This window comes from Pristiophorus japonicus, chromosome 11 (genome assembly GCF_044704955.1).
Source record: "Pristiophorus japonicus isolate sPriJap1 chromosome 11, sPriJap1.hap1, whole genome shotgun sequence".
Lineage (NCBI taxonomy): Eukaryota > Metazoa > Chordata > Chondrichthyes > Pristiophoridae > Pristiophorus > Pristiophorus japonicus.
Window position 1 is genome coordinate 165173706 of NC_091987.1, and position 26681 is coordinate 165200386.

General features: G+C 46.7%; 2 protein-coding genes across 8 annotated transcripts in view; one reads left to right on the plus strand and one right to left on the minus strand.

The window, feature by feature from the left end:
* The window catches only part of acad8 (acyl-CoA dehydrogenase family, member 8), a 96164-nt gene extending 75352 nt beyond the window's left edge, over positions 1-20812 (minus strand). For 2 of the 3 annotated variants that reach the window (XM_070894226.1, XM_070894224.1), the window contains exons 1-3: positions 20664-20812; positions 17676-17776; positions 6186-6355 (exon numbers count right to left, since the gene is read on the minus strand). In XM_070894226.1, coding sequence (XP_070750327.1) covers positions 6186-6355; positions 17676-17776; positions 20664-20781 — 389 coding nt within the window. In that variant the 5' untranslated portion in view covers positions 20782-20812. The remainder of the gene's footprint in view (positions 1-6185; positions 6356-17675; positions 17777-20663) is intronic. The other variant, XM_070894225.1, reaches the window with a different exon arrangement.
* siae (sialic acid acetylesterase) overlaps positions 20767-26681 on the plus strand; it is an 80593-nt gene continuing 74678 nt past the window's right edge. For 2 of the 5 annotated variants that reach the window (XM_070894218.1, XM_070894223.1), the window contains exons 1-2: positions 22147-22222; positions 22804-22968. In XM_070894218.1, coding sequence (XP_070750319.1) covers positions 22150-22222; positions 22804-22968 — 238 coding nt within the window. In that variant the 5' untranslated portion in view covers positions 22147-22149. Of the gene's footprint in view, positions 20783-20833; positions 21120-22146; positions 22223-22377; positions 22400-22803; positions 22969-26681 lie in introns of those variants that run through there. The other 3 variants (XM_070894221.1, XM_070894219.1, XM_070894222.1) reach the window with 3 other exon arrangements.

A 26681-nucleotide genomic window follows, 5' to 3' on the forward strand; every position in this document is an offset into this window, starting at 1 on the left:
GCTTGGCTCCAGATCCTGTCAAGGCTTTGATCCAGATATGGATGTAAGAGCTGAATGCCAGAGGGGAATAGCTGTCCTTGACATTAACACCAGGTACGGCATCAAAGATCCCTAGCAAAACTAAGGTCAATGGAGGTCAAGAGAGAAACTCTCCAGCAGTTGGGGTCATAGAATCATAGAAATTTACAGCACGGAAGGAGGCCATTTCGGCCATCGTGTCCGCGCTGGCCGTCAAAGAGCTACCCAGCCTAATCCAACTTTCTTGGTCCGGAGCCCTGTAGGTTACGGCACTTCAAATGCACATCCAAGTACTTTTTAAATGTGGTGGGGGTTTCTGCCTCTACCACCCTTTCAGGCAGTGAGTTCCAGACCCCCACCACCCTCTGGGTGAAAACCCTTCCCCTCAAACCCTCCTACCAATTACTTTAAATCTATATTCCTTGGTTGTTGACCCCTCTGCTAAGAGAAATAGGTCCTTCCAACCCACTCTATCCAGACCCCTCATAATTATATATACCACAATAAGGTCTCCCCTCGGCCTCCGCTGTTCCAAAGAAAACAAACACAGCCAATCCAATCTTTCCGCATAGCCAAAATTCTCCAGTCCAGGCAACATCCTCATAACTCTCCTCTGCACCCTCTCTAGTGCAATCACATCTTTCCTGTAATGTGATGACTAGAACTGCACGCAGTATTCTAGCTGTGGTTTAACAAGTGTTTTGTACAGTCCAAGTATAACCTCCATGCTTTTGTATTCTATGCCTCAGCTAATAAAGGCAAGTATACCGTATGCCTTCTCAACCACCTTATCTACCTGGCCTGCTACCTTTAGGGATCTGTGGACCTGTACTCCAAGGTCCCTTTGTTAGTCTACACTTTTCAGTGCCCTAACATTTATTGTGTATTCCCTTGCCTTGTTAGGCCTCCCCAAATGCATTACCTCGCACTTCTCCAGATTGAATTATATCTGCCACTGTTCTGCCCACCTGACCAGTTCATTGATATCTTCCTGCAGTCTACAGCTTTCTTCTGCATTATCAACCACACAGACAATTTGTGTATCATCTGCAAACTTCTTAATCATACACCCTACATTCAAGTCTAAATCAGTAACAGGTTGAAGCTCTCTAGTTTGGGACTCTTTGGTCCAGAAACTTCCGTGGTTCGGCATCCGTGGTGGAACTGCCGCTTTCCTGAGCCTGGGCTTGAAGCTCACTGTTCAGCGCTCCTGTGACGCTCAGCATCTCACTCTGCTTTCTCATTGTGGAACTTGGCGGTGCAGTGAAAGGGCGTCAGACCTGAGACAGACAGAGACATGACCAATCACCAACATTCCCCACCTCTCCTCATCACTCAGCGATCACCAGCACTGACCTCCCGTGGTTCGGAAAATTCTGCTTTGGTCAAGTTCCGAGAGTGCCGGACCAGAGAGATTCAACCTATATATACAAAAAGCAATGGACCTAGCACTGAGGCCTGGGGAACCCACAGGAAACAGCCTTCCAGTCACAAAACGCCCATCAACCATTACCCTTTGCTTGCTGCCTCTGAGCCAATTTTGGATCCAACTTGCCACTCTCCCTTGGAGCCCATGGGTTTTTACTTTCGTGATCAGTCCGCCATGTGGGACCTTATCAAAATTCTTGCTAAAATCCACCTACACTACATCAAATGCACTGCCTTCATCGACCTTCCTTGTTACCTCCTCTCAAAATTTAATCAAGTTAGTCACACACAACCTTTCCTTAACAAATCCATGCCGACTGTCCTTGATTAATCCGTGTCTTTCTAAATGAAGATTTATCCTGTGCCATCAGAATTTCTTTCTCTAATTTTCCCACCACTGACGTTAGGCACACTGGCCTGTAATTACTCAGTCTATCGCTTTTTCCCTATTTAATCAATGGTACAATGTTAGCAGTCCTCCCTGAACCCCTCACTTCCATACCAGGCACAAAGGAAAATGGTCATGGCTGTTGGTGGCCGATCACCATAGCCCAAGGACACTGCTGTAGGAGCTCCTAAGGGAAGTGTCCTTAGCTGCTTCACACCTCCCCTTCTCTCCCTAAACCCCTCCCCCGCTCTCGCTAAATCCACCCCCACCTCTCCACCCCTCCCTCACTAAAGCCTCCCCCTCATTATCCCTCCCCTCTCTCTCTAAACCCTCCCCCGCATTACTTCTCCCTAAATCCCTCTGCACTTACAAAAAGTTCTCCAAAACATACCTCTTCAACCATGCCTTTGTGCTTTTGTATTCTATGCCTCAGCTAATAAAGGCAAGTATACTGTATGCCTTCTCAACCACCTTATCTACCTGGCCTGCTACCTTTAGGGATCTGTGGACCTGCACTCCAAGGTCCCTTTGTTAGTCTACACTTTTCAGTGCCCTAATATTTATTGTGTATTCCCTTGCCTTGTTAGGCCTCCCCAAATGCATTACCTCGCACTTCTCCAGATTGAATTATATCTGCCACTGTTAGGGTTAGGGTTAGGGACAGGGACCAGTACAAACCGGACGGTCTGCACTTGGGCAGGAACGGAACCAATGTCCTAGGGGGAATGTTTGCTAGTGCTGTTGGTGAGGAGTTAAACTAATATGGCAGGGGGACGGGAACCAATACAGGGAGACACAGGGAAACAAAAAGGAGACAAAAACAAAAGACAGAAAAGAGATGAGTAAAAGTGGAGGGCAAAGAAACCAAAGGCAAGAAACAAAAAGGGCCACTGAATATAAAAGGGCTGCAGGAGGGGTAAAAATTAAAAATCATGGTTTAAAAAGTAGGATGAAAACACTCTACCTAAATGCACGCAGCATTAGAAATAAAGTAAATGAGTTGACGGCACAAATCATTACAAATGGGTATGATTTGGTGGCCATTACAGAGACATGGTTGCAAGGTGGCCAGGACTGGGAATTAAACGTACAAGGGTATCTGACGATTCGGAAAGATAGGCAGGAAGGGAAGGGAGGTGGGGTAGCTCTGTTAATAAGGGATGATATCAGGGCAGTTGTGAGGGATAATATTGGCTCCAATGAACAAAATGTTGAATCATTGTGGGTGGAGATTAGAGATAGTAAGGGGAAAAAGTCACTGGTCGGCGTAGTTTATAGGCCACCAAATAATAACTTCATGGTGGGGCGGGCAATAATCAAGGGAATAATGGAGGCATGTGAAAAAGGAACGGCAGTAGTTATGGGGGATTTTAACCTACATATCGATTGGTCAAATCAAATCGCAGGGGGTAGCCTGGAGGAGGAATTCATAGAATGCATACGGGATTGTTTCTTAGAACAGTATGTAACAGAGCCTACAAGGGAGCAAGCCATTTTGGATCTGGTCCTGTGCAATGAGACAGGAAAAATTAACGATCTCCTCGTAAAAGATCCTCTCGGAATGAGTGATCACAATATGGTTGAATTTGTAATACAGATTGAGGATGAGGAAGTTGTGTCAGAAACGAGCGTACTATGCTTAAACAAAGGGGACTACAGTGGGATGAGGGCAGAGTTGGCTAAAGTAGACTGAAACAAGGACTAAATGGTGGCACAATTGAGGAACAGTGGAGGACTTTTAAGGAGCTCTTTCAAAATGCGCAACAAAAATATATTCCAGTGAAAAAGAAGGGTGGCAAGAGAAGAGATAACCAGCATTGGATAACAAAGGAAATAAAGGAAAGTATCAAATCAAAGACCAATGCGTATAAGGTGGCCAAGGTTAGTGGGAAACTAGAGGATTGGGAAGATTTTAAGCAACAGCAAAGAATGACTAAAAAAGCAATAAAGAAAGGGAAGATAGATTACGAAGGTAAACTTGCGCAAAACATAAAAACAGATAGTAAAAGCTTTTACCGATATATAAAACGGAAAAGAGTGACTAAAGTAAATGTTGGTCCCTTAGAAGATGAAAAGGGGGATTTAATAATGGGAAATGTGAAAATGGCTGAGACCTTAAACAATTATTTTGCTTCCGTCTTCACAGTGGAAGACACAAAAACCATGCCAAAAATTGCTGGTCATTGGAATGTGGGAAGGGAGGACCTTGAGACAATCACTATCACTGGGGGGGGTAGTGCTGGACAGGCTAATGGGACTCAAGGTAGACAAGTCTCCTGGTCCTGATGAAATGCATCCCAGGGTATTAAAAGAGATGGCGGAAGTTATAGCAGATGCATTTGTTATAATCTACCAAAATTCTCTCGACTCTGGGGAGGTACCAGCGGATTGGAGAGCAGCTAATGTAACGCCTCTGTTTAAAAAAGGGGGCAGGCAAAATCAGACAACAAAAGGCTGGTAACTATAGGCCGGTTAGTTTAACATCTGTAGTGGGGAAAATGCTTGAAACTATCATTAAGGAAGAAATAGCGGGACATCTGGATAGGAATAGTGCAATCAAGCAGACGCAACATGGATTCATGAAAGGGGAATCATGTTTAACTAACTTACTGGAATTCTTTGAGGATATAACGAGCATGGTGGATAGAGGTGTACCGATGGATGTGGTGTATTTAGATTTCCAAAAGGCATTCGATAAGGTGCCACACAAAAGGTTACTGCAGAAGATAAAGGTACGCGGAGTCAGAGGAAATGTATTAGCATGGATAGAGAATTGGCTGGCGAACAGAAAGCAGAGAGTCGGGATAAATGGGTCCTTTTCCGGTTGGAAATCAGTGGTTAGTGGTGTGCCACAGGGATCAGTGCTGGGACCACAACTGTTTACAATATACATAGATGACCTAGAGGAGGGGACAGAGTGTAGTGCAACAAAATTTGCAGATGACACAAAGATTAGTGGGAAAGCGGGTTGTGTAGAGGACTCAGAGAGGCTACAAGGAGATTTGGATAGGTTAAGCGAATGGGCTAAGGTTTGGCAGATGGAATACAATGTCGGAAAGTGTGAGGTCATCCACCTTGGGAAAAAAAACAGTAAAAGGGAATATTATTTGAATGGGGAGAAATTACAACATGCTGTGGTGCAGAGGGACCTGGGGGTCCTTGTGCATGAAACTCTTTTTGGAGTTTATCTGAAAAACATAAAACATTAAACCGTGCCACCCGACCTGGATGACACACCAGACATTTACAAGGCCCTTTTTTTTTCTTTTTTTGTGTTTTTTTTTGTGTTTTTCTTTGTTTTTGGTTTTTTTTTGGGCACTAAAATCACATTTTTCCAGTGCCCCCTATAAAAGGGGAGGGGGACACTAAAAGCACCGGCAATTAAAACAAATTAAACTTTAAAACATATAAAATCAAATTAAAATTTGGTTGCCGGGCTCCTTGTGCATGAATCCCAAAAGGTTAGTTTGCAGGTGCAGCAGGTAATCAGGAAGGCAAATGGAATGTTGGCCTTCATTGCGAAAGGGATGGAGTACAAAAGCAGGGAGGTGTTGCTGCAACTGTATAAGATATTGGTAAGGCCGCACCTGGAGTACTGCGTGCAGTTTTGGTCACCTAACTTAAGGAAGGATATACTAGCTTTGGAAGGGGTGCAGAGACGATTCACTAGGCTGATTCGAGAAATGAGGGGGTTACCTTATGATGACAGATTGAGGAGACTGGGTCTTTACTCCTTGGAGTTCAGAAGGATGAGGGGTGATCTTATAGAAACATTTAAAATCATGAAAGGGATAGACAAGATAGAGGTTGGGGAGACTAGAACTAGGGGGCACAGCCTCAAAATACGGAGGAGCCAATTTAAAACCGAGTTGAGAAAGAATTTCTTCTCCCAGAGGGTTGTGAATCTGTGGAATTCTCTGCCCAGGGAAGCAGTTGAGGCTGGCTCATTGAATGCTTTCAAGTCAAAGATAGATCGATTTTTAAGCAATAAGGGAATTAAGGATTATGGGGCGAGGGCGGGTAAGTGGAGCTGAGTCCACGACCAGATCAGCCATGATCTTATTGAATGGCGGAGCAGGCTCGAGGGGCTAGATGGCCTACTCCTGTTTCTAATTCCTATGTTCCTATGCCTTCATTCAGCTTTCCTAATTCTTCTACTATTGTTCAGTGTCCACATCCCCCTCTGAAGGATGTCAGGTCATTTACTAGTTAATGGCATTGTATAAATGTCAGCTGTTGTTGCTGTGACATGAGTGATAATGGAGCAGGGAGAGGATCTGTTTCGCCGGGTATTTTGAAAGGGCTAAGGCAGCTTTCTTGTGGTCTGGGTGTCATTTCCATATCGACTTACTTATGAATGCTGATATAAGCAGTGGTACTGGCACAGCCCGTCGACAATGCCTCGAATATGATAGAAGTGTCCACTCGTGATAGTCCTGATCCCCCGACATCTGGGCGAATATAAATCCCACCAAACCCGAGTTGAGCAGCTTTCCTCATAGTCTCCACGGGAAAGATTTCCTGTTAGACATTAAAACACAGGAATGATAAAAGACTCATCACCCCACAACAAAATTCAGCAATGAGAATTCAGAGAGAAAATACACTCTCTGAAATTGGCAGTGTCCTGTTTGTGATGATACAGTAAGTATATCAAGGAATACATGCACCTAGCTTCCATGCAGACCCATCCGACAAGCACGTGAAGGTTTGAAAGCTGCAGTGTGGGTTTAGTGAGAAAGAGAGAAGATGTAGTGATTCTAAGACAGCATTCTCGAAGGAACAGGCATCATTAACTACCATAGAATATCCTGTGGCACTGCTCAGTGATAGTGAGATAAAGTTCAAAAAAGGCAGCAAAATGATACTGTGTATAATAGGTGTGTGTCTCTTTAAGGCCGCAACGTGCAATTGCTGAGGATTTTTGAAATGAATGGTGGGGACAGTTACAATTCCACCCACATTGGAACCTTGGCTTGTTTAACTGACAGATCAATTAACAAGCTAGAAACATTGTGGAACTGGTTCGTTCTTGGAGAGAGCTGAAACAAAGATTTCAGTGCAGATGTAAAAGAGACAAATACAGGAGATAGAAAGTGTAAATTATCCTCACTGTTAAGAATCAAAAGTTTAAACTTCTCTACATTTCACCTAGCTTGGCGCTGTTAAATTGTTTGTGGTTTGTTTCAACAATGTCTGTGATCTGCTGCTGTAAGTTGGATCTGCGCTGGGAATCAAGCACAGAGTCAATCTATTTGAAGTTAAACTAGCTTGGACTATGATTAAGGAGCAAGTGTTAGAGGAGCAATACAGGAAGTGTTACACCATAGTGCTAAGTGAGTGATTCTGGATGCTATGTGCAAGACAGATAGATGCAGGGAGTTTATGACAGTCATTTGTCCCTCCTCCAAGATTAAATTGTATTGCATGAAATAATTCTCATTCAGAATGCACTCTGTTCAGTTTGAGAGCTGGCTTTGTGTTATTTTTAATGTGAAAGTCACAGGTATACACTGATGCCAGTGACTGTGGTTAATGTGTGATTATAAACATACATTGAAGGAATAGCAATGGCAGCATAATTTTTTTTACTCTTTCATGGGATTTGGGTGTCGCTGGCAAGGCCGGCATTTATTGTCCATCCCTAATTTCCCTTGAGAAGGTGGTGGTGAGCAGCCCTTTTGAACCGCTGCAGTCCGTGTGGTGAAGGTGCTCCCACAGTGCTGTTATGGAGGGAGTTCCAGGATTTTGACCGAGCGACTATGAAGGAACGGCGATATATTTGCAAGTCAGCATGGTGTGTGACTTGGAGGGGAACTTGCAGGTGATGGTGTTCCCATGTGCCTGTTGTCCCCTACAAAATTAATCGAGAATTACAGTCTAAAACTTAATAATTCAAGTCTACTTGCTGCAGAAAAGACCAAATATCCTGTTTAGTCTGTTGGAAATGTAATTTTAGAGTGCCAAAGGGGTTCAACGGGCCAAAATACCATCAGTCAACCTAGACTTTATGTCTTACCTATCCAGTAAAAAGGGCGATAGGAACATAGGATTCCATCTGCACCTCTCCATATCTTAGTTTTAATCATTCTGCGATATGGGTGTTGCCAGCATTTATTGCCCATTCCTAGTTGCTCTGCAGGTGGTGGTGGTGGGCCTTCTCCTTGAACCGCTGCAGTCAGTGTGATGAAAGTACTCCTCAACATCAGGATGGTGTGTGACTTGGAGAGGAACTTGGAGGTGATGGTGCACCTGCTGCCCTCGGAGATCCTGTGTTTGTTGCGGTGCATCGTATAATCAGTGCATACTGCAGTCACAGGACACCAATGTGGAGGGAATGGATGTTTAAGCAACTGGACGGGGTCCTGTCTCCCAATCAAATGGACTGCTTCATCCTGGATGATGTCGAGCTTCTTGAGTGTTGTTGCTGCTGCATTCATCTAGGTAAGTAGAGAGTATTCCATCACACTCCTAACTTGTAGGTGCTGGAGACGCTTTGGGGCATCAGGAAATGAGACACTTGCCACAAAATACCCAGCCTCTGACCTGTTCTTGCAGCCACGTTCTTGTTCTTAGTACTGACGTGGATAGAGAACTGGTTGGCAGACAGGAAGCAGAGAGTCGGGATAAACGGGTCCTTTTCAGAATGGCAGGCAGTGACTAGTGGGGTACCGCAGGGCTCAGTGCTGAGACCCCAGCTATTTACAATATACATTCATGATTTGGATGAGGGAATTGAGTGTAATATCTCCAAGTTTGCAGATGACAGTAAACTGGGTGGCAATATGAGCTGTGAGGAGGACACAAAAGCTGCAGGGTGACTTGGACAGGTTAGGTGAGTGGGCAAACACGTGGCAGATGCAGTATAATGTGGATAAATGTGAGATTATCCACTTTAGTGGCAAAAACACGAAGGCAGAATATTATCTGAATAGCGGCAGATTAGGAAAAGGGGAGGTGCAGCGATACCTGGGTGTCATGGTACATCAGTCATTGAAAGTTGTCATGCAGGTTCAGCAGGCGGTGAAGAAGGTAAATGGTATGTTGGCCTTCATAGCTAGGGGATTTGAGTATAGGAGCAGGGAGGTCTTATTGCAGTTGTACAGGGCTTTAGTGAGGCCTCACCTGGAATATTGTGTTAAGTTTTGGTCTCCTAATCTGAGGAAGGACATTCTTGCTATTGAGGGAGTGCAGCGAAGGTTCACCAGACTGATTCCTGGGATGGCAGGACTGACATATGAGGAGAGACTGGATCGACTGGGCCTGTATTCACTGCCGTTTAGAAGGATGAAAGGGGATCTCATAGAAACATATAAAATTCTGACGGGACTGGACAGGAAGAATGGTCCCGATGTTGGGGAAGTCCAGAACCGGGGGACGTAGTCTAAGGATAAGGGGTAAGCCATTTAGGACTGAGATGAGGAGAAACTTCTTCACTCAGAGAGTTGTTAACCTGTGGAATTCCCGACCGCAGAGAGTTGTTGATGCCAGTTCATTGGATATATTTAAGGGGGAATTAGATATAGCCCTTACGGCTAAAGGGATCAAGGGGTATGAAGAGAAAGCTGGAAAGGGATACTGAGGCGAATGATCAGCCATGATCTTATTGAATGGTGGCGCAGGCTCGAAGAGTCGAATGGCCTACTCCTGCACCTATTTTCTATGTTTCTATGTCCCGTGGAGTCGAGGATGACTTGCTTCCACACTAAAATGAGTTCTAACGTGACTGATGAGACCAATGCGGAATCTACAGTCTGTCACAGGTGGAGCAGGTGGTGGTTGGAGGGATGGGTGGGTGGGATACTTGGGTTGTCATTCGTTTGAACTTGGCTTCTGCGTGCTCCCGACGAAGAGACTCGATGTAGGTGTAATATTCTCGGAAACTTCTCCTCCACTTTGAGCAGTCTTGGGCCGGGGATATTGCATTTTTTGAGGAAGTGTGCCATGTTATTTATGTGGCTGGTTGTCAGTGGTAACCCCCCACCGCCCTGCAGATTGTTGGTTCTCGACTGGGTTATCCAAATCATTAATAAATATGGTGAATAGTTGAGTCCCCAGCACAGATCCCTGGGAGACACCGTTAGTCACTTCCTTTCATACCCATTAACCCTTCTCTGACTTCTACCACCTAACCAATCTCCTAACCAGGCCAATAATCTGCCTTCAATTCCATTAATTTTACCTAACAGTCTCTTATGTGTAACCTTACTGAATGCCTTCTGGAAGTCCATATAAACTACATCCATAGACATTCCAAGTTTAGTTACTTCCTCAAAAATTAATTTAAATTCCTTAGACATAACCAACCCTTTACAAATCCGCATTGGCTCTCTTGATCAGCTCAAAATTTCTCGAAGTACTCAGTCACTTTTTCCTTAATTACAGATTCCAATAACAGATGTTAGACTAACAGTCAGTAATTTATTGGTTCCTCTCGCTCACCTTTCTTAAATAATGCAGTTATATTTGCAATTTTCTAATCTAATGGGATTGCAGTAGGTGTAATAGACTTGGAATTTTAAAAGACTTTCAACAGTAGACATGACGAAGGTCACATGAAATCGGGGCAAGTAGCAGAATGAATAGCAAGCTGGCTGCAAAACAGAGATTAGGGGTTAATGGTAGTTACTCAGACTGGCAGAAGGTGGGAAGTGGTGTTCCACGAGGATCGGTACAGGGACCACTGCTGTTCACCACTTACATAAACAATTTGGACTTGAGAATCGGAAGTACAATATCAAACTTTGAGAATGACACCAAATTGGGGATACTTAATTAACAGAGAAAGACTGCGACAAAATACAAGATATTAATAAACATGCAGAATGGATGTGTAAATGAATTTCAATATAGATAAGTGTATTATGGTAGGAGGAATAAGGAGGCCACAAACTCCTTGAAAAATAAGAGCCTAAATGGGGTCGAAGAGCAAAGGGATCCAGGGATACAGATTCACAAATCATTCAAAGTGGCGACAGAGGTTAACAAGGACTCAAAAAATGCAAAACACTGGGGTTCATTTCTGGAATAATAGAATTAAAAGGAGAAAAGTTATTGATAAACTTACACAGAAGCCAGGTTAGACCAGTTAGAGTAATGTGCACAGCTCTGGTTCCCATATTAGAAAAAGGACGTAGAGGCACTGGAGAAGGTGGAAAAAAAGATTCACAAGGATGATACCAGAACTGAGAGATTATAACAAGACACAAGAGGTTGGGACTCTTTCCTCTTGAAAAGAGAGGCTGAGGGTCGACCGAATGGAGGTCTTTAAAATGATGAAACAGTTTGATAGGGTAGGCTGAGAGAAGTTGTTCCTACATGTGGGCGAGCCCAAAACTAGGGGCCAGGAATATAAGATAGTCACCAATAAATCCAACAGGAAATTCAGGAGAAATTTCTTTACCCAAAGAGTGGTGAGAATGTGGAACTCCCTACCACAAGTAGGAGTTGAGGTGAATAGTATAGTTGCAGTTCGGGGCCATAAAAGGAGCAGCAAGCGGCGGCAGCCCCTGGATAGCATGGTGGCCCCGATCTGCGAGAGACCATCAGCGGCAAGTCGGAGCCACAAAAAGAGCGGCGACCATGGGCAGAGTGGCAGCGTACCACGGCAAGGTACTGTGCGAGCTGGTGCAGGAGGGCGACGGCAGCCAATAGTGACGTCATCAAGGTCCAGGTCAGTGATTGGAGCGTGGACAGTTACAGCAGGAGCAGCGAGGTCGGGGCGAAGGAATGTAGAGGGATGTGATCGGGACCCGGGAGAAGCACGAGTTTGACGTCAAAAGAGGCGCGAGCCCAGGGGCAGCACAGGCCAGCCCACACTGCGATGTGTGCGCGCAGTAGGTCCATACAGCAGAGCTGGTCCCCAGTTGTCTTAAGTAATCCTTGCCACTGGACCAAGACCCAGCTCTGTTGAGCTCATGTGGTGGCTGGTGTGCAACGGCCACCACACGTTAAAAAAATCCATGCACAGGCATCTTCCACCCTTCAGGATGTAGTTCGGGAGCTGGAATATTAGGTCCTTCATTGAAACAACTGTGAACTCATCCCTTTTTGGCATGGAAGCAAGTGATCCTCGTTTCAAGGGACTGACTATAATGATGATGATAGTTCCATTTAAGGGGGAGCTAGATAAGGAATAGAAGGATATTGGCTAAAGTAGACTGGGAACACAGACTAAACGGTGGCACAATTGAGGAACAGTGAAGGACTTTTAAGGAGCTCTTTCATAGTGCTCAACAAAAATATATTCCAGTGAAAAAGAAGGGTGGTAAGAGAAGGGATAACCAGCCGTGGATAACCAAGGAAATAAAGGAGAGTATCAAATTAAAAACCAATGCGTATAAAGTGGCCAAGGTTAGTGGGAAACTAGAAGATTGGGAAAATTTTAAACGACAGCAAAGAATGACTAAGAAAGCAATAAAGAAGGGGAAGATAGATTATGAAAGTAAACTTGCGCAAAACATAAAAACAGTTTTAAAGCTTTTACCGATATATAAAACGGAAAAGAGTGACTAAAGTAAATGTTGGTCCCTTAGAAGATGAGAAGGGGGATTTAATAATGGGAAATGTGGAAATGGCTGAGATCTTAAACAATTATTTTGCTTCAGTCTTCACAGAGGAAGACACAAAAACCATGCCAAAAATTGCTGGTCACGGGAATGTGGGAAGGGAGGACCTTGAGACAATCACTATCACTGTGGGGGGGGGGGGGGGGGGGGGGAAAGAGTGCTGGACAGGCTAATGGGACTCAAGGTAGACAAGTCTCCTGGTCCTGATGAAATGCATCCCAGGGTATTCAAAGAGATGGTGGAAGTTATAGCAGATGCATTCGTTATAATCTACCAAAATTCTCTGGACTCTGGGGAGGTGCCATCAGATTGGAAAGCAGCTAATGTAACGCCTCTGTTTAAAAAATCAGACGACAAAAGGCTGGTAACTATAGGCCAGTTAGTTTAACATCTGTAGTGGGGAAAATGCTTGAAGCTATCATTAAGGAAGAAATAGCGGGACATCTAGATAGGAATAGTGCAATCAAGCAGACACAACATGGATTCATGAAGGGGAAATCATGCTTAACTAATTTACTGGAATTCTTTGAGGATATAACGAGCATGGTGGATAGAGGTGTACCGATGGATGTGGTGTATTTGGATTTCCAAAAGGCATTCGATAAGGTGCCGCACAAAAGGTTACTGCAGAAGATAAAGGTACGCGGAGTCAGAGGAAATGTATTAGCATGGATCTAGAATTGGCTGGCTAACAGAAAGCAGAGAGTCGGGATAAATGGGTCCTTTTCGGGTTGGCAATCGTTGGTTAGTGGTGTGCCACAGGGATCGGTGCTGGGACCACAACTGTTTACAATATACATAGATGACCTGGAAGAGGGGACAGAGTGTAGTGTAACAAAATTTGCAGATGACACAAAGATTAGTGGGAAAGCGGGTTGTGTAGAGGACACAGAGAGGCTGCAAAGAGATTTAGATAGGTTAAGCGAATGGGCTAAGGTTTGGCAGATGGAATACAATGTCGAAAAATGTGGGGTCGTCCACCTTGGAAAAAAAAACAGTAAAAGGGAATATTATTTGAATGGGGAGAAATTACAACATGCTGCGGTGCAGAGGGACCTGGGGGTCCTTGTGCATGAATCCCAAAAAGTTAGTTTGCAGGTAATCAGGAAGGCGAATGGAATGTTGGCCTTCATTGCGAGAGGGATGGAGTACAAAAGCAGCGAGGTCCTGCTGCAACTATACAGGGTATTGGTGAGGCCGCATCTGGAGTACTGCATGCAGTTTTGGTCACCTTACTTAAGGAAGGATATACTAGCATTGGAAGGGGTACAGAGACAATTCACTAGGCTGATTCCGGATATGAGGTGTTACCTTATGATGATAGATTGAGTAGACTAGGTCTTTACTCGTTGGAGTTCAGAAGGATGAGGGGTGATCTTGTAGAAACATTTAAAATAATGAAAGGGATAGACAGGATAGAGGCAGAAAGGTTGTTTCCACTGGTCGGGGAGACTAGAACTAGGGGGCACAGCCTCAAAATACGGGAGAGCCAATTTAAAACCGATTGAGAAGGAATTTCTTCTCCCAGAGGGTTGAGAATCTGTGGAATTCTCTGCCCAAGAGCTCATTAAATATATTCAAATCACAGATAGATAGATTTTTAACCAATAAGTGAATTCAGGGTTTGGGGAGCGGGCGGGTAAGTGTAGCTGAGTCCACGGCCAGATCAGCCATGATCTTGTTGAATGGCAGAGCAGGCTCGAGGGGCTAGATGGTCTACTCCTGTTCCTAATTCTTATGTTCTTATGTTCTTATATGCTGATAGGATTAGCTGAAGTAGAGTGGGAGGAGGCTCATGTGGAGCATAAACACCTGCATGGACCAGCTGGGCCGAATGGCCTGTTTCTGTGCTGCAAATTCTATGTTTCTTGATATCAGATGGCGTGAATCATAGAAACATAGAAAATAGGTGCAGGAGTAGGCCATTCGGCCCTTGGAGCCTGCACCGCCATTCAATGAGTTCATGGCTGAACATGCAACATCAGTACCCCATTCCTGCTTTCTCGCCATACCCCTTGATCCCCTTAGGAGTAAGGACTACATCTAACTCCTTTTTAAATATATTTAGTGAATTGGCCTCAACAACTTTCTGTGGTAGAGAATTCCACAGGTTCACCACTCTCTGGGTGAAGAAGTTTCTCCTCATCTCGGTCCGAAATGGCTTACCCCTTATCCTTAGACTGTGACCCCTGGTTCTGGACTTACCCAACATTGGGAACATTCTTCCTGCATCTAACCTGTCTAAACCCATCACAATTTTAAACGTTTCTATGAGATTCCCTCTCATTCTTCTGAACTCCAGTGAAAACAAGCCCAGTTGATCCAGTCTTTCTTGATATGTCAGTCCCGCCATCCCGGGAATCAGTCTGGTGAACCTTCGCTGCACTCCCTCAATAGGAAGAATGTCCTTCCTCAAGTTAGGAGACCAAAACTGTATACAATACTCCAGGTGTGGCCTCACCAAGGCCCTGTACAACTGTAGCAACACCTCCCTGCCCCTGTACTCAAATCTCCTCGCTATGAAGGCCAACATGCCATTTGCTTTCTTAACTGCCTGCTGTACCTGCATGCCAACCTTCAATGACTGATGTACCATGACACCCAGATCTCGTTGCACCTCCCCTTTCCTTAATCTGTCACCATTCAGATAATAGTCTGTCTCTCTGTTTTTACCACCAAAGTGGATAACCTCACATTTATCCACATTATACTTCATCTGCCATGCATTTGCCCACTCACCTAACCTATCCAAGTCACTCTGCAGCCTCATAGCATCCTCCTCGCAGCTCACACTGCCACCCAACTTAGTGTCATCCGCAAATTTGGAGATACTACATTTAGTCCCCTCGTCCAAATCATTAATGTACAATGTAAACAGCTGGGGCCCCAGTGCAGAACATTGCGGTACCCCACTAGTCACTGCCTGCCATTCTGAAAAGTACCCATTTACTCCTACTCTTTGCTTCCTGTCTGACAACCAGTTCTCAATCCATGTCAGCACACTACCCCCAATCCCATGTGCTTTAACTTTGCACATTAATCTCTTGTGTGGGACCTTGTCGAAAGCCTTCTGAAAGTCCAAATATACCACATCAACTGGTTCTCCCTTGTCCACTCTACTGGAAACATTCTCAAAAAATTCCAGAATATTTGTCAAGCATGATTTCCCTTTCACAAATTCATGCTGACTTGGACTATCATGTCACCTCTTTCCAAATGCGCTGCTATGACATCCTGAATAATTGATTCCATAATTTTACCCACTACTGATGTCAGGCTGACCGGTCTATAATTCCCTATTTTCTCTCTCCCTCCTTTTTTAAAAAGTGGGGTTACATTGGCTACCCTCCACCCGATAGGAACTGATCCAGAGTCAATGGAATGTTGGAAATTGACTGTCAATGCATCCGCTATTTCCAAGGCCACCTCCTTAAGTACTCTGGGATGCAGTCCATCAGGCCCTGGGGATTTATCGGCCTTCAATCCCATCAATTTCCCCAACACAATTTCCCGACTAATAAGGATTTCCCTCAGTTCCTCCTTCTTACTACACCCTCTGACCCCTTTTATATCCGGAAGGTTGTTTGTGTCCTTCTTAGTGAATACCGAACCAAAGTACTTGTTCAATTGGTCTGCCATTTCTTTGTTCCCCGTTATGACTTCCCCTGATTCTGACTGCAGGGGACCTACGTTTGTCTTTACTAACCTTTTTCTCTTTACATATCTATAGAAACGTTTGCAGTCCATCTTAATGTTCCCTGCAAGCTTCCTCTCGTACTCTATTTTCCCTGCCCTAATCAAACCCTTTGTCCTCCTCTGCTGAGTTCTAAATTTCTCCCAGTCCCCAGGTTCACTGCTATTTCTGGCCAATTTGTATGCCACTTCCTTGGCTTTAATACTATCCCTGATTTCCCTTGATAGCTACGGTTGAGCCACCTTCCCTTTTTTATTTTTACGCCAGGCAGGGATATACAATTGTTGTAGTTCACCCCACCTCTAAATGTCTGCCATTGCCCATCCACAGTCAACCCCTTAAGTATCATTCGCCAATCTATCCTAGCCAATTCACGCCTCATACCTTCAAAGTTACCCTTCTTTAGGTTCTGGACCATGGTCTCTGAATTAACTGTTTCATTCTCCATCCTAATGTAGAATTCCACCATATTATGGTCACTCTTCCCCAAGGGGCCTCGCACAACGAGATTGCTAATTAATCCTCTCTCATTACACAACACCCAGTCTAAGATGGCCTCCCCCCTAGTTGGTTCCTCGACATATTGGTCTAGAAAACCATCACTTATGCACTCCAGGAAATCCTCCTCCACCGTATTGCTTCCAGTTTGGTTAGCCCAATCTATATGCATATTAAAATCACCCATGATAACTGCTGTACCTTTATTGCATGCACCTCTAATTTCCTATTTGATGCCCTCCCCAACATCACTACTACTGTTTGGAGGTCTGTACACAACTCCCACTAACGTTTTTTGCCCTTTGGTGTTCTGCAGCTCTACCCATATAGATTCCACATCATCCAAGCTGATGTCCTTCCTAACTATTGCATTAATCTCCTCTTTAACCAGCAATGCTACCCCACCTCCTTTTCCTTTTATTCTATCCTTCCTGAATGTTGACTACCCATGGATGTTGAGTTCCCAGCCCTGATCATCCTGGAGCCACGTCTCCGTAATCCCAATCATATCATATCCGTTAACATCTATTTGCACAGTTAATTCATCCACCTTATTACGGATACTCCTTGCATTAAGACACAAAGAATCGAATTGACTAAAGACTGGCATCAGTGATGGTGGGGATCTCAGGAAACTGACAAGGGTCATCTACTCAGCATTTCTGGCTGAAAATGGTTTCAGTCTTGTCTTTTGCACTCACGTGCTGAGATACGCCATTATTGAGAATGGGGATTTTTGCGGAGGCTCCTCTTCTCCTTAGTTGCTTAACTGTCCACCCCCATTCGCAACTGGATGAGACAGAGTTGCAGAGCTTTGATCTGATCTGTTGGATTTGAGATCGCTTAGCTCAATCTACAGCATGGAGATAGGACCCCAAACCACTCTAATGGCTGACTGAGTTATCAAAGAATGTGTAAAGTTATACCAAGACTGACGGATGTGTAAATCATACAAATTAGCACACACATTGTTTATCAGCTCTTCTAGTGTCCTAACTCTCAATCAATGCCAGTGGCTGCAGTCGGTATCAACTCTTCCTGTGCAATGATGCAAGTTGCAATTAAAGTAATGTCACTTTACCTTCTGATCCCACTCTGCCATGTGTGGAGCCATTTCATTCAAAGCAAAACCAAAGGCCACTTTCTGAAACTCCTTCTGGTCATCTGAGAGCCCTACAGAGGCTGCAGGAGAAAAGTGCAGATAAGTCAGCATTCGGGCACTCAGAATCTCACAGCTTGCAAGGCTATTTGGCCCTTTGTGCCTGTGTCGGTTCTTTGAAAGATCTATCCAATTAGGCCCACTCCCCTGCTCTTTCCCCATAGCTCTGAAAAATTTTCCTTTTCAAGTATTTCTCCAATTCCCGTTTGAAAGTCACTATTGAATCTGCTCCCACCCCCCTTCTAGGTAGCGCATTCCCGATCACAACAACTCGCTGTTTAAAAAAAATCTCATCTTCCTTCTGGTTCTTTTGCCAAATACCTTTAAATCTGTCTCCTCTGGTTACAAACCCTTCTGCCACTGGAAACAGTTTCTCCTTATTTACTCTTATCAAAACACTTCATGATTTTCAATACTTTCGAATCTCCTCTGAACCTTTCCTGCTCCAAGGAGAACAATCCCAGCTTCTCCAGTCTCTCCACATAACTGAAGTCCCTCATCCCTGGTGCCATTCTAGTAAATCTCCTCTGTACCTTCTCCAAGTGCTTGACATCCTTCCTAAAGGGTGCTGCTCAGACTTGGACACAATATTCCTGCTGGGGCCTACCTAACCACTGTGTTATAAAGGTTTACCATAACTTCCTTGCTTTTGTACTCTTATGCCTGCATTTATAAAGCCAAGGATCCTGATTTATTTTTAATAGCCTCAGACCATGGTCTGAAAACTTATCACAACAACTTGTATTTATATAGCACCTTTAACATAGTAAAACATCCCAAGGCACTTCACAGATCTGTTTTAAGACAAAACAAATAAATTTGACACCAAGCCACACAAGAAGAAATTACGGCAGATAACCAAAAGCTTAGTCACAGAGGTAGGTTTTAAGGAGCGTCTTAAAAGGAAGAAAGAGGTAGAGAGGCTTAGTGAGAGAGTTCCAGAGCTTGGGGCCTAGGCAGCTGAAGGCACGGCCACCAATGGTTGAGCGATTCAGGGATGCTCGGGAGGGCAGAATTTGAGGAGCGCAGACAGGCTGAAGGAGATTAGAGATAGAGGGGCAAGACCATGGAGGGATTTGTAAACAAGGATGAGAATTTGAAATCAAGGCGTTGCTTAACCGGGAGCCAATGCAGGTCGGCGAGCACGGGGGTCATGGATGAGCGTGACTTGGTGTGAGTTAGGACATGGACTGCCGAGTTTTGGATGACCTCAAGTTTACGTAGGGTAGAATGTGGGAGGCCAGTCAGGAGTGAGTTGGATTAGTCAAGTCTAGAGGTAATAAAGGCATGGATGGGGTTTTCAGCAGCGGATGAACTGAGGCAGGGACGGAGGCGGGCAATGTTGGAGGTGGAAATAGGCTGTTTTAGTTATGCCGCGGAAATGTGGCCGGAATCTCATTTCAGGGTCAAATATGACGCCTAGGTTGAGAACAGTCTGGTTTAGCCTCAGATAGATGCTAGGGAAAGGGACGCAGTTTGTGGCGGGGACAATAGACAATGGCTTCAATATTCCCAATATTTAATTGGAGAAAATTTGTTGTTGTTGTCTCATGGACAAGATGAGCATGGAGAGGTCAAGAGGGGAGATCAGAAAGAAACTGGAGAGAGAGCCATATATCCAGGTTTTGCCGATGAGACAATGATTGGCGATATAGTTAGTAGTATAGATGGGAGCATAAAATTACAAAGACATTGATAGATTAAGTGAGTGGGCAAATCTGTGGTAGATGGATTTCAATGGAGGTCAAGTGTGAGTTCATCCATTTTGGACCAAAAAAGGTTAGATCTGAGTATTATTTAAATAGTGCAAAGCTAGGAACAGTGGAGATCCAAAGAAATTTAAAGGTCCAGGTACACAGATAACAGTCAGATGCAAGTAATAATTGAAAAAGCAAACAGAATGTAGCCCACAACTGGAGTACTGTGTTAAGTTCTAGGCACCTCCCCTGAGAAACAATACATTGGGCTTGGAAGTGGTGCAGCGCAGATTCACAATGTTACCAGGGCTCCAAGGATTGCATTATGAGACCACCCTCCTCCCATACTCCCTGCTCACCCAACCCCTCCTCCGCCTCGCAACTCCCCTTCCCCACCCGATTCTCCCCCTCCCCCACGTCTCCCCCTGCCATGACCACACCAACCACTCGCTCTCCCCCGACTCCCACTTGCCCTCCACCATCAACCTCGCCCCTCACTTCTTACACCCTCCCCATGCCTCCCACTCACTCACTGCCACCTCATTGCCCCTCCCTCTCGCTCCCTGCCTCTACCTCCCCCTCACTCACTGCCCTCCTCCCCACTATCTCCCCATCCCCCTAACCCCCAATACCTCGACCCCTTCTGCCCCCCTCGCTGCCCTTCCCTCACTCAATGGTCCTCCCCCCTCGCCACCCACATTCCACATTGCCCTTCACCCTTCCTTGTCCCCCTCACGGCCCTTGCCCCCCCTCTTCACCACCTCATTGCCCTGCCACCTGCCCCCCCCTCACTAACCCTTCACCCCTCACTGCCCATACCTCTCCCCCTCACTCACTGCCCTTCCCCCCCTCACTAACCCTCCCACCAACCCTTCCCCCCCTCACCACCCCTTTCGCCCCCCTCACTAACCCTCCCCCCACCCCACTAGCCCTTCACCCCTCACTGCCCATACCTCTCCCCCTCACTCACTGCCCCTACCTCTCCCCCTTCCCCCCCCCTCACGGCCCCTACATCTCCCCCTTCCCCCCCCTCACGGCCCCTACATCTCCCCCTTCCCCCCCCTCACGGCCCCTACATCTCCCCCTTCCCCCCCCTCACGGCCCCTAGCCCCTCACCCACCCCACCAGCCCTTGCCCCCCTCACGGCTCCTCCTTCCCCCTGGGCCGGGTGACATTGAGCGATGTGGAGCCGGGCGGCGGAGGGCACACTCACGGTCGATGCAGCTGTGGCGGGCCCTGTCCGGGGGCCGGGGAGCGGGGGGCGACAGTGGACGGCCCGGGCTCCAGCCGGCGGCGGTTTTCCACAGGCAGCGCGCGGCTCTGAGCGCCATGGTACCCGCGCACGTCACAGTGGGGGGGCGGGGCCAGCGCGTGCGGCGGCGAAGAGCGGAGCCCCTCCCCCTCCCACTCCCTGCTGAATATTCCCAACATATCATTCTATTCCTTTCGCCCTTATATTTCCCCATAAATGCCCCAACCACTGCCTGTAGTAGTAACTTCCCACCCGCACCACTCTGAGTACAGCTTGGATTTATTATGAACCCTTGTTTTGGACTCCCCCTCATCTTATGTGCATTATTTTACAGAACTCTTATTTTGGTAACTGTCCCCACCCTACCCATATATCCTGCTGGTCCTTTGACACACTGTGTGGATTATATCATATAAGGTATGGGGCGGGGGGGCTGAGAAGGCAATTAATGAAGGATGGAAACGGTTGAGTAAGAAGTAGGCAGGTTTGATGTCAGAGCTGCAGCTTTGTTTTACATGGATAACCCTTAGGAAAAGCGAGACAACAGAATGAACCGTTTAAGTCGAGGCTTGTGGTGGTATTTGGAGTCCAAGGCCGATGTGATAAACTGATGGGATGAGTACTGTGGGTTGTAGCTAGCCTGGTACTTTCGGGCTTGCTTTTCCTAAAGGTTTCAGCTCAGTGGAGCCCGTCGCTAGTAGAGATCCTGGAAGAAAATGTTCATCTATTTTGGGCAAGGATATTATTGAGGTGTATAAAATTATGAGGGGGCCTAGATAGAGTGGATAGGAAGGACATTTTTCCCTTGGCAGAGGAGGCATAGATTTAAAATAATTGGGGGGAGGTTTAGAGGGACAATTTCCTCACCCAGTGAGGGTCTGGAACTCACTGCCTGAAGGGGTGGTAGAGGCAGAAACCTTCACCACATTTAAAAAGTACTTGGATGTGCACTTGAAGCGCTGTAACCTCCAGGGCTCCAGACCGAGAGCTAGAAAATTCCTTTTATAACATTTAGGTCTAACTAGAGGGATGGCAGGGCAGCTTAGTCCTGTGGAGTGCGGCCTAGACACCCGTGTGCACCTGCTCGAGCTCTGTGTTTCGGAGTTGGTGCGGCGGCTGCAGTCACTGCGGTGCATCCGTGAGGCCGAGAGCTGCGTGGGCAGCACGTTTCAGGTGGTCACCCCGCAGGGTGCAGGCGGAGAGGCAATGGGTGATTGCCGAGGGAGGGAGAACGCTGGGCCCCTGAGTCCACCTCACCTTCCAACCGGTATTGTCATGAGCACCCGGTGCCCCGGGGAGTGCAGCCGGAGTAGAGAGGTGCCGGGAGCTCGGAGAGACTGAAAGGAGCACCTCAATGTCCAACCAATCCTCACCTTCAGTTCCGGGGGGCGGGGCCGGGTGACGGAGGGGGTGGGGCAGGGCGTGCAGTGACAGTAGATAGCGAGCGATGGCGCGGGCAGTGCTGCGTTGCTTGTGTCTCGGGGCCGTGGCGCTGAGCTCGGGGCTCGGCCTCTGCTCCGGTAGGTGACACCGGGGGTGGCTCAAGCCTGGGCCTGCTCCCGCTCATCGGGCGGCGGCCGGAAATCAAACCCGCTTTCTGGCTGGGGGCGGGGCAGCTGCAGGAGGGGGTCGGGCTGGGTGGGTTGGCCTTGGGACAGGAGCAGGCCATTTGCCCCTCGGGCCTGTTGTACCACTCAGTGAGTGCAGGGTTGATGTGTATCTAACTGCCCTGGTTCCCTGTCCCGGAATACCCCGGCCTCAGCAGCCTTTGGGGAAGAGTTCCTGATTCCCACCTCCCCGTAGTGTGAAGTGTTTTCTGCCATCACCCCTCGACGGCCAATCTCTAATTAATTGTATGTTTATGCCAGACTGACCCCGCCCGCCCCCCCCGAAATAGTTTCTCTACCCTATCAAAGCTTTTAATCATTTTCCGCATCTCAATTAGATCACCCCTTAATTTATACTCGGGAAAGTGCAAGTCCAGTAACCTAGCCACTGAGGTACCGGAGCCAATTATGATGGTCCAGTTCCTCGATCCCAGTTGGGTGAATTTTTGTTAAGGACAGGCTTTCCATCAAACCATGTCTGTTTTATTTTTCAGAGTCTGTGTTTCACTTTGGATCTTACTATGCCGATCACATGGTGTTGCAGAAGTATCCCATTCGAGCTGTTGTGTGGGGATATGGTACAGTGGGAGCAACAGTCAACGTTACCGTTTGGAGCAACAACAGTATCTTTAGTCATCAGATTACAACTGTAAATAAAGGTACGGAATTGGCTCATTAAACAATCTGCACCCATAATAGTGGCAGGAAAGGGTAGAAAATAGCCGACAAGAATAAAGATAGATACTGCAGCTATGATGAGGGGAGAAGAGAAACGGAATGCCCATGGATGCTAACGAGAGAGAGAGAGAGAGAGAGAGAGAGAGAATAAGAGGGAAAAAGTTGGAGGGAGAATAAGAGGGAAAAAGTTGGAGGGAGAACGAGTATACAGAAGATGCAGAGGAGAACTGCAAAGGGGAAAGAGAGTGTATGAGAATAGATTAGCAAGTAACATAAAAGAGAACACAAGTCTTTTATAAATATAAATAGAGAAAGGGAAGGGTGGGGCCCATTAGGGACCAAAAAGGAGATACTGAAGTGGAGGTAAAGGGCATGGCTGAGGTACTAAATAAGTACTTTGGGTCTGTCTTCATTAAAGAAGAGGATGCTGCCAGTCACAGTAAAGGAGGAGTAGAGAAATTGGACAGGACAAAACGAGATAAATACAATGTACTTAAAAAGTTGACAGCGTTCAAAGTAAAAAGTCACCTGTTCCACATGGGATGTGTCCTTGCCTGCCGAGGGAAGTCCGGGTGGAGATACCCGACGGAGACTCTGGCCACAATCTTTCAACCCTCCTTCGATAGAGCCGAGGACTGGAGGGGAGTGAATGTTATACCCCGAGTCAAAAAAGGAGAGAGGAATAAACCAGGTGTCTACAAGCCATCAGAGGAAAATGTTCTCCTGCACATTTCAAGTGGGGAAACTTTTAGAGATGAGAATCTAATTGTTATTTGAAAGAACATGGGGTAATAAATGAAAGTCAGCATGGATTTGTTACTGAGGGTAGTGTGGTTAATGTATATATGTTTGTTCAAAAGGCATTTTATAAAGTGGCACGTAATGGATGTTAGCAAAATTGAAGCCCATGGGATTAAAGGGACAGTGGCAGCATGATACAAAACTGGTGGAGGGACAGAGAGCAGTGAATCGTAGTGAACGGTTGTTGTACACACTGGGGGAATGTGTACAGTGGTGCCACCAGGGGTCAGCATTGGGACCACCGCTCCTTTGCATATGTATTGATGACCTGGACTTGGTGATACAGAATTCACACTGCACCTGCTCCCCACGTTCACACTGCACCCGCCACCCCCTGCTGTTTACACTGCACCCCCCCCCTGTTCACACTGCACCCCCCCCTGTTCACACTGCACCCCCCCCTGTTCACACTGCACCCCCCCCTGTTCACACTGCACCCCCCCCTGTTCACACTGCACCCCCCCTGTTCACACTGCACCCCCCCCTGTTCACGCTGCACCCCCCCCTGTTCGCGCTGCACCCCCCCCTGTTCGCGCTGCGCCCCCCCTGTTCGCGCTGCGCCCCCCTGTTCGCGCTGCGCCCCCCCTGTTCGCGCTGCGCCCCCCCTGTTCGCGCTGCGCCCCCCCTGTTCGCGCTGCGCCCCCCCTGTTCGCGCTGCGCCCCCCCTGTTCGCACTGCGCACCCATCAACCATTACCCTTTGCTTCCTGACTGAGCCACTTTTGGATCCAACTTTCGGATCCAACTTTCCACTTTGCCCTGGATCCCATGGGCTTTTACTTTCGTGACCAGTCTGCCATGTGGGACCTTATCAAAAGCTTTGCTAAAATCCATCGACACCACATCAAACGCACTGCCCTCATCCACCCTCCTTGAAAAATTCAATCAAGTTCGTCAGACACAACCTTCCCTTAACAAATCCATGCTGACTGTCCTTGATTAATCCATGACTTTCCAAGTGAAGATTTATCCTGTCCTTCAGGATTTTTTCCAATAATTTTCCCACCATCGAGGTTAGGCTGACTGGCCTGTAATTACTCGGTCTATCCCTTTCTTCCTTTTTAAACAAAGGTACAACATTAGCAGTCCTCCAGTCCTCTGGCACCACACCTGTAGCCAGAGAGGATTGGAAAATGATGGTCTTTAAGCACTTCAAAAAGCTGTGTATCTGGAACGCCTCCTCATTTTGCCAATGGACATTGCAGACAATTTGTGTACCTGTGGCAATAGTCCCCTTGACAGCTGAAACGTAACAATATATTGCAGCAAAATATTGCTAGTCCATAAACTTGACCTTCCCAAAATATGTAATTTTTCACAATAACATTATTATATTTCTCCATATCATTGTCAATAGTGCCTTTGAAAATCATTATTGAAGTATTGTGTTGAAGATCTGTGTTACTTGTGGAGCTACAGTGGGACAGTTGCAGGGAGTTATCGAGCACGCGGTGCCCTGAGCCCCGGCACGCGGACACAGCAGCGTTACCGCTTGGGCTTTTCCCAGAGGGAGCTGCAGCTCCGCATTCTGATATAGCATTCCTTTTTTTAATGTTTGAAAATAATTTGAAAATCACCACTCCAGTTTTTAATAACCATTTATCAGAATAAACTAGGGGAAGACGCCTTTCATCATTATTCTGAAATATGCAATCTTTTCCGTTTATTGCATCAGAAAGCTCATCTGAGTTTCTTCCCATTTTTCAGAAAGTAAAGGAACAGAAGAATTAAAACTAAACAAAATGAGGCTAAGTGAAGACATTTGGGACAAACTTTGAGCTTTGGGTGAGCAGTGAGTGGTTGGACTGAGAAAGCGCCTTGTACAGGGAATATAACAATTAGGAGCAGGAGTAGGCCATTCGGCCCCTCGAGTCTGCTCCGTCATTCAATAAGATTATGGCTGATCTTCGACCTCAACTGCACTTTTCTGCACAATCCCCATATCCCTTGATTCCCTTAATATCCAAATATCTATCGATCTCTGTCTTGAATACAGAAGCTGGTAGATCACGAATAAACAAGACCTGCTGGCAGGGATCTCCGGGAATACCTGTGGCATACGCTACGCCAGACAGACCAGGCAATAGAGGTCGTGGCTGCAAGAATGGGGCAGGAACAAATGTTTCAAGTCTGTGAGGCATTGGGACCCCGAGCCCCCATGCCTTCCTGCCCCTCTCACTCCTGCTGCATTGCCCCCACCCCCTAACAACCTCGCTTATCACCAAAAGCACAGCCCCCGATCTCCAGCCTGCACCATAGGATCGGGACCTCCCCCTGATCACAGTCACTATCTCAACGGAAGAGAGAAGAAAAAGAGTGACCCAGAAAAGAAAGATGCAATCAGAAGAAGAGAGAGAGATAGAAACTGTGATACAGATATGGGAGAGGGAGAGACAAAAGGTTTAATACTATAAGCCCAGGCCCATGGGGAGTGAGCAGGCTGTGCCCAGGCCCATGGGGAGTGAGCAGGCTGTGCCCAGGCCCATGGGGAGTGAGCAGGCTGTGCCCAGGCCCATGGGGAGTGAGCAGGCTGTGCCCAGGCCCATGGAGGGTGACCAGGCTGTGCCCAGGACCATGGGGAGTGACCAGGCTGTGCCCAGGACCATGGGGAGTGACCAGGCTGTGCCCAGGCCCATGGGGAGTGACCAGGCTGTGCCCAGGTGGATGGGGGTTTGCTCTGCCAGGTTGTAATGAGCTGTGCTGCTCACCGCGCCACATCAGTGGGCTGTCCTATTGGTCAAGGTGGCTCCTGGGCTGGCAGCTCCTGAGGGAGCTCCTTTGCTCAGCAACTCAATCCTTGGCCATCCGCTACAATCCTTTGCCCTTCTCCTCCCAATCTCCTCTCCCACTGTTTATGTTTCCCTGGCTCTGATTGTGGATGCATTTTAGCACGA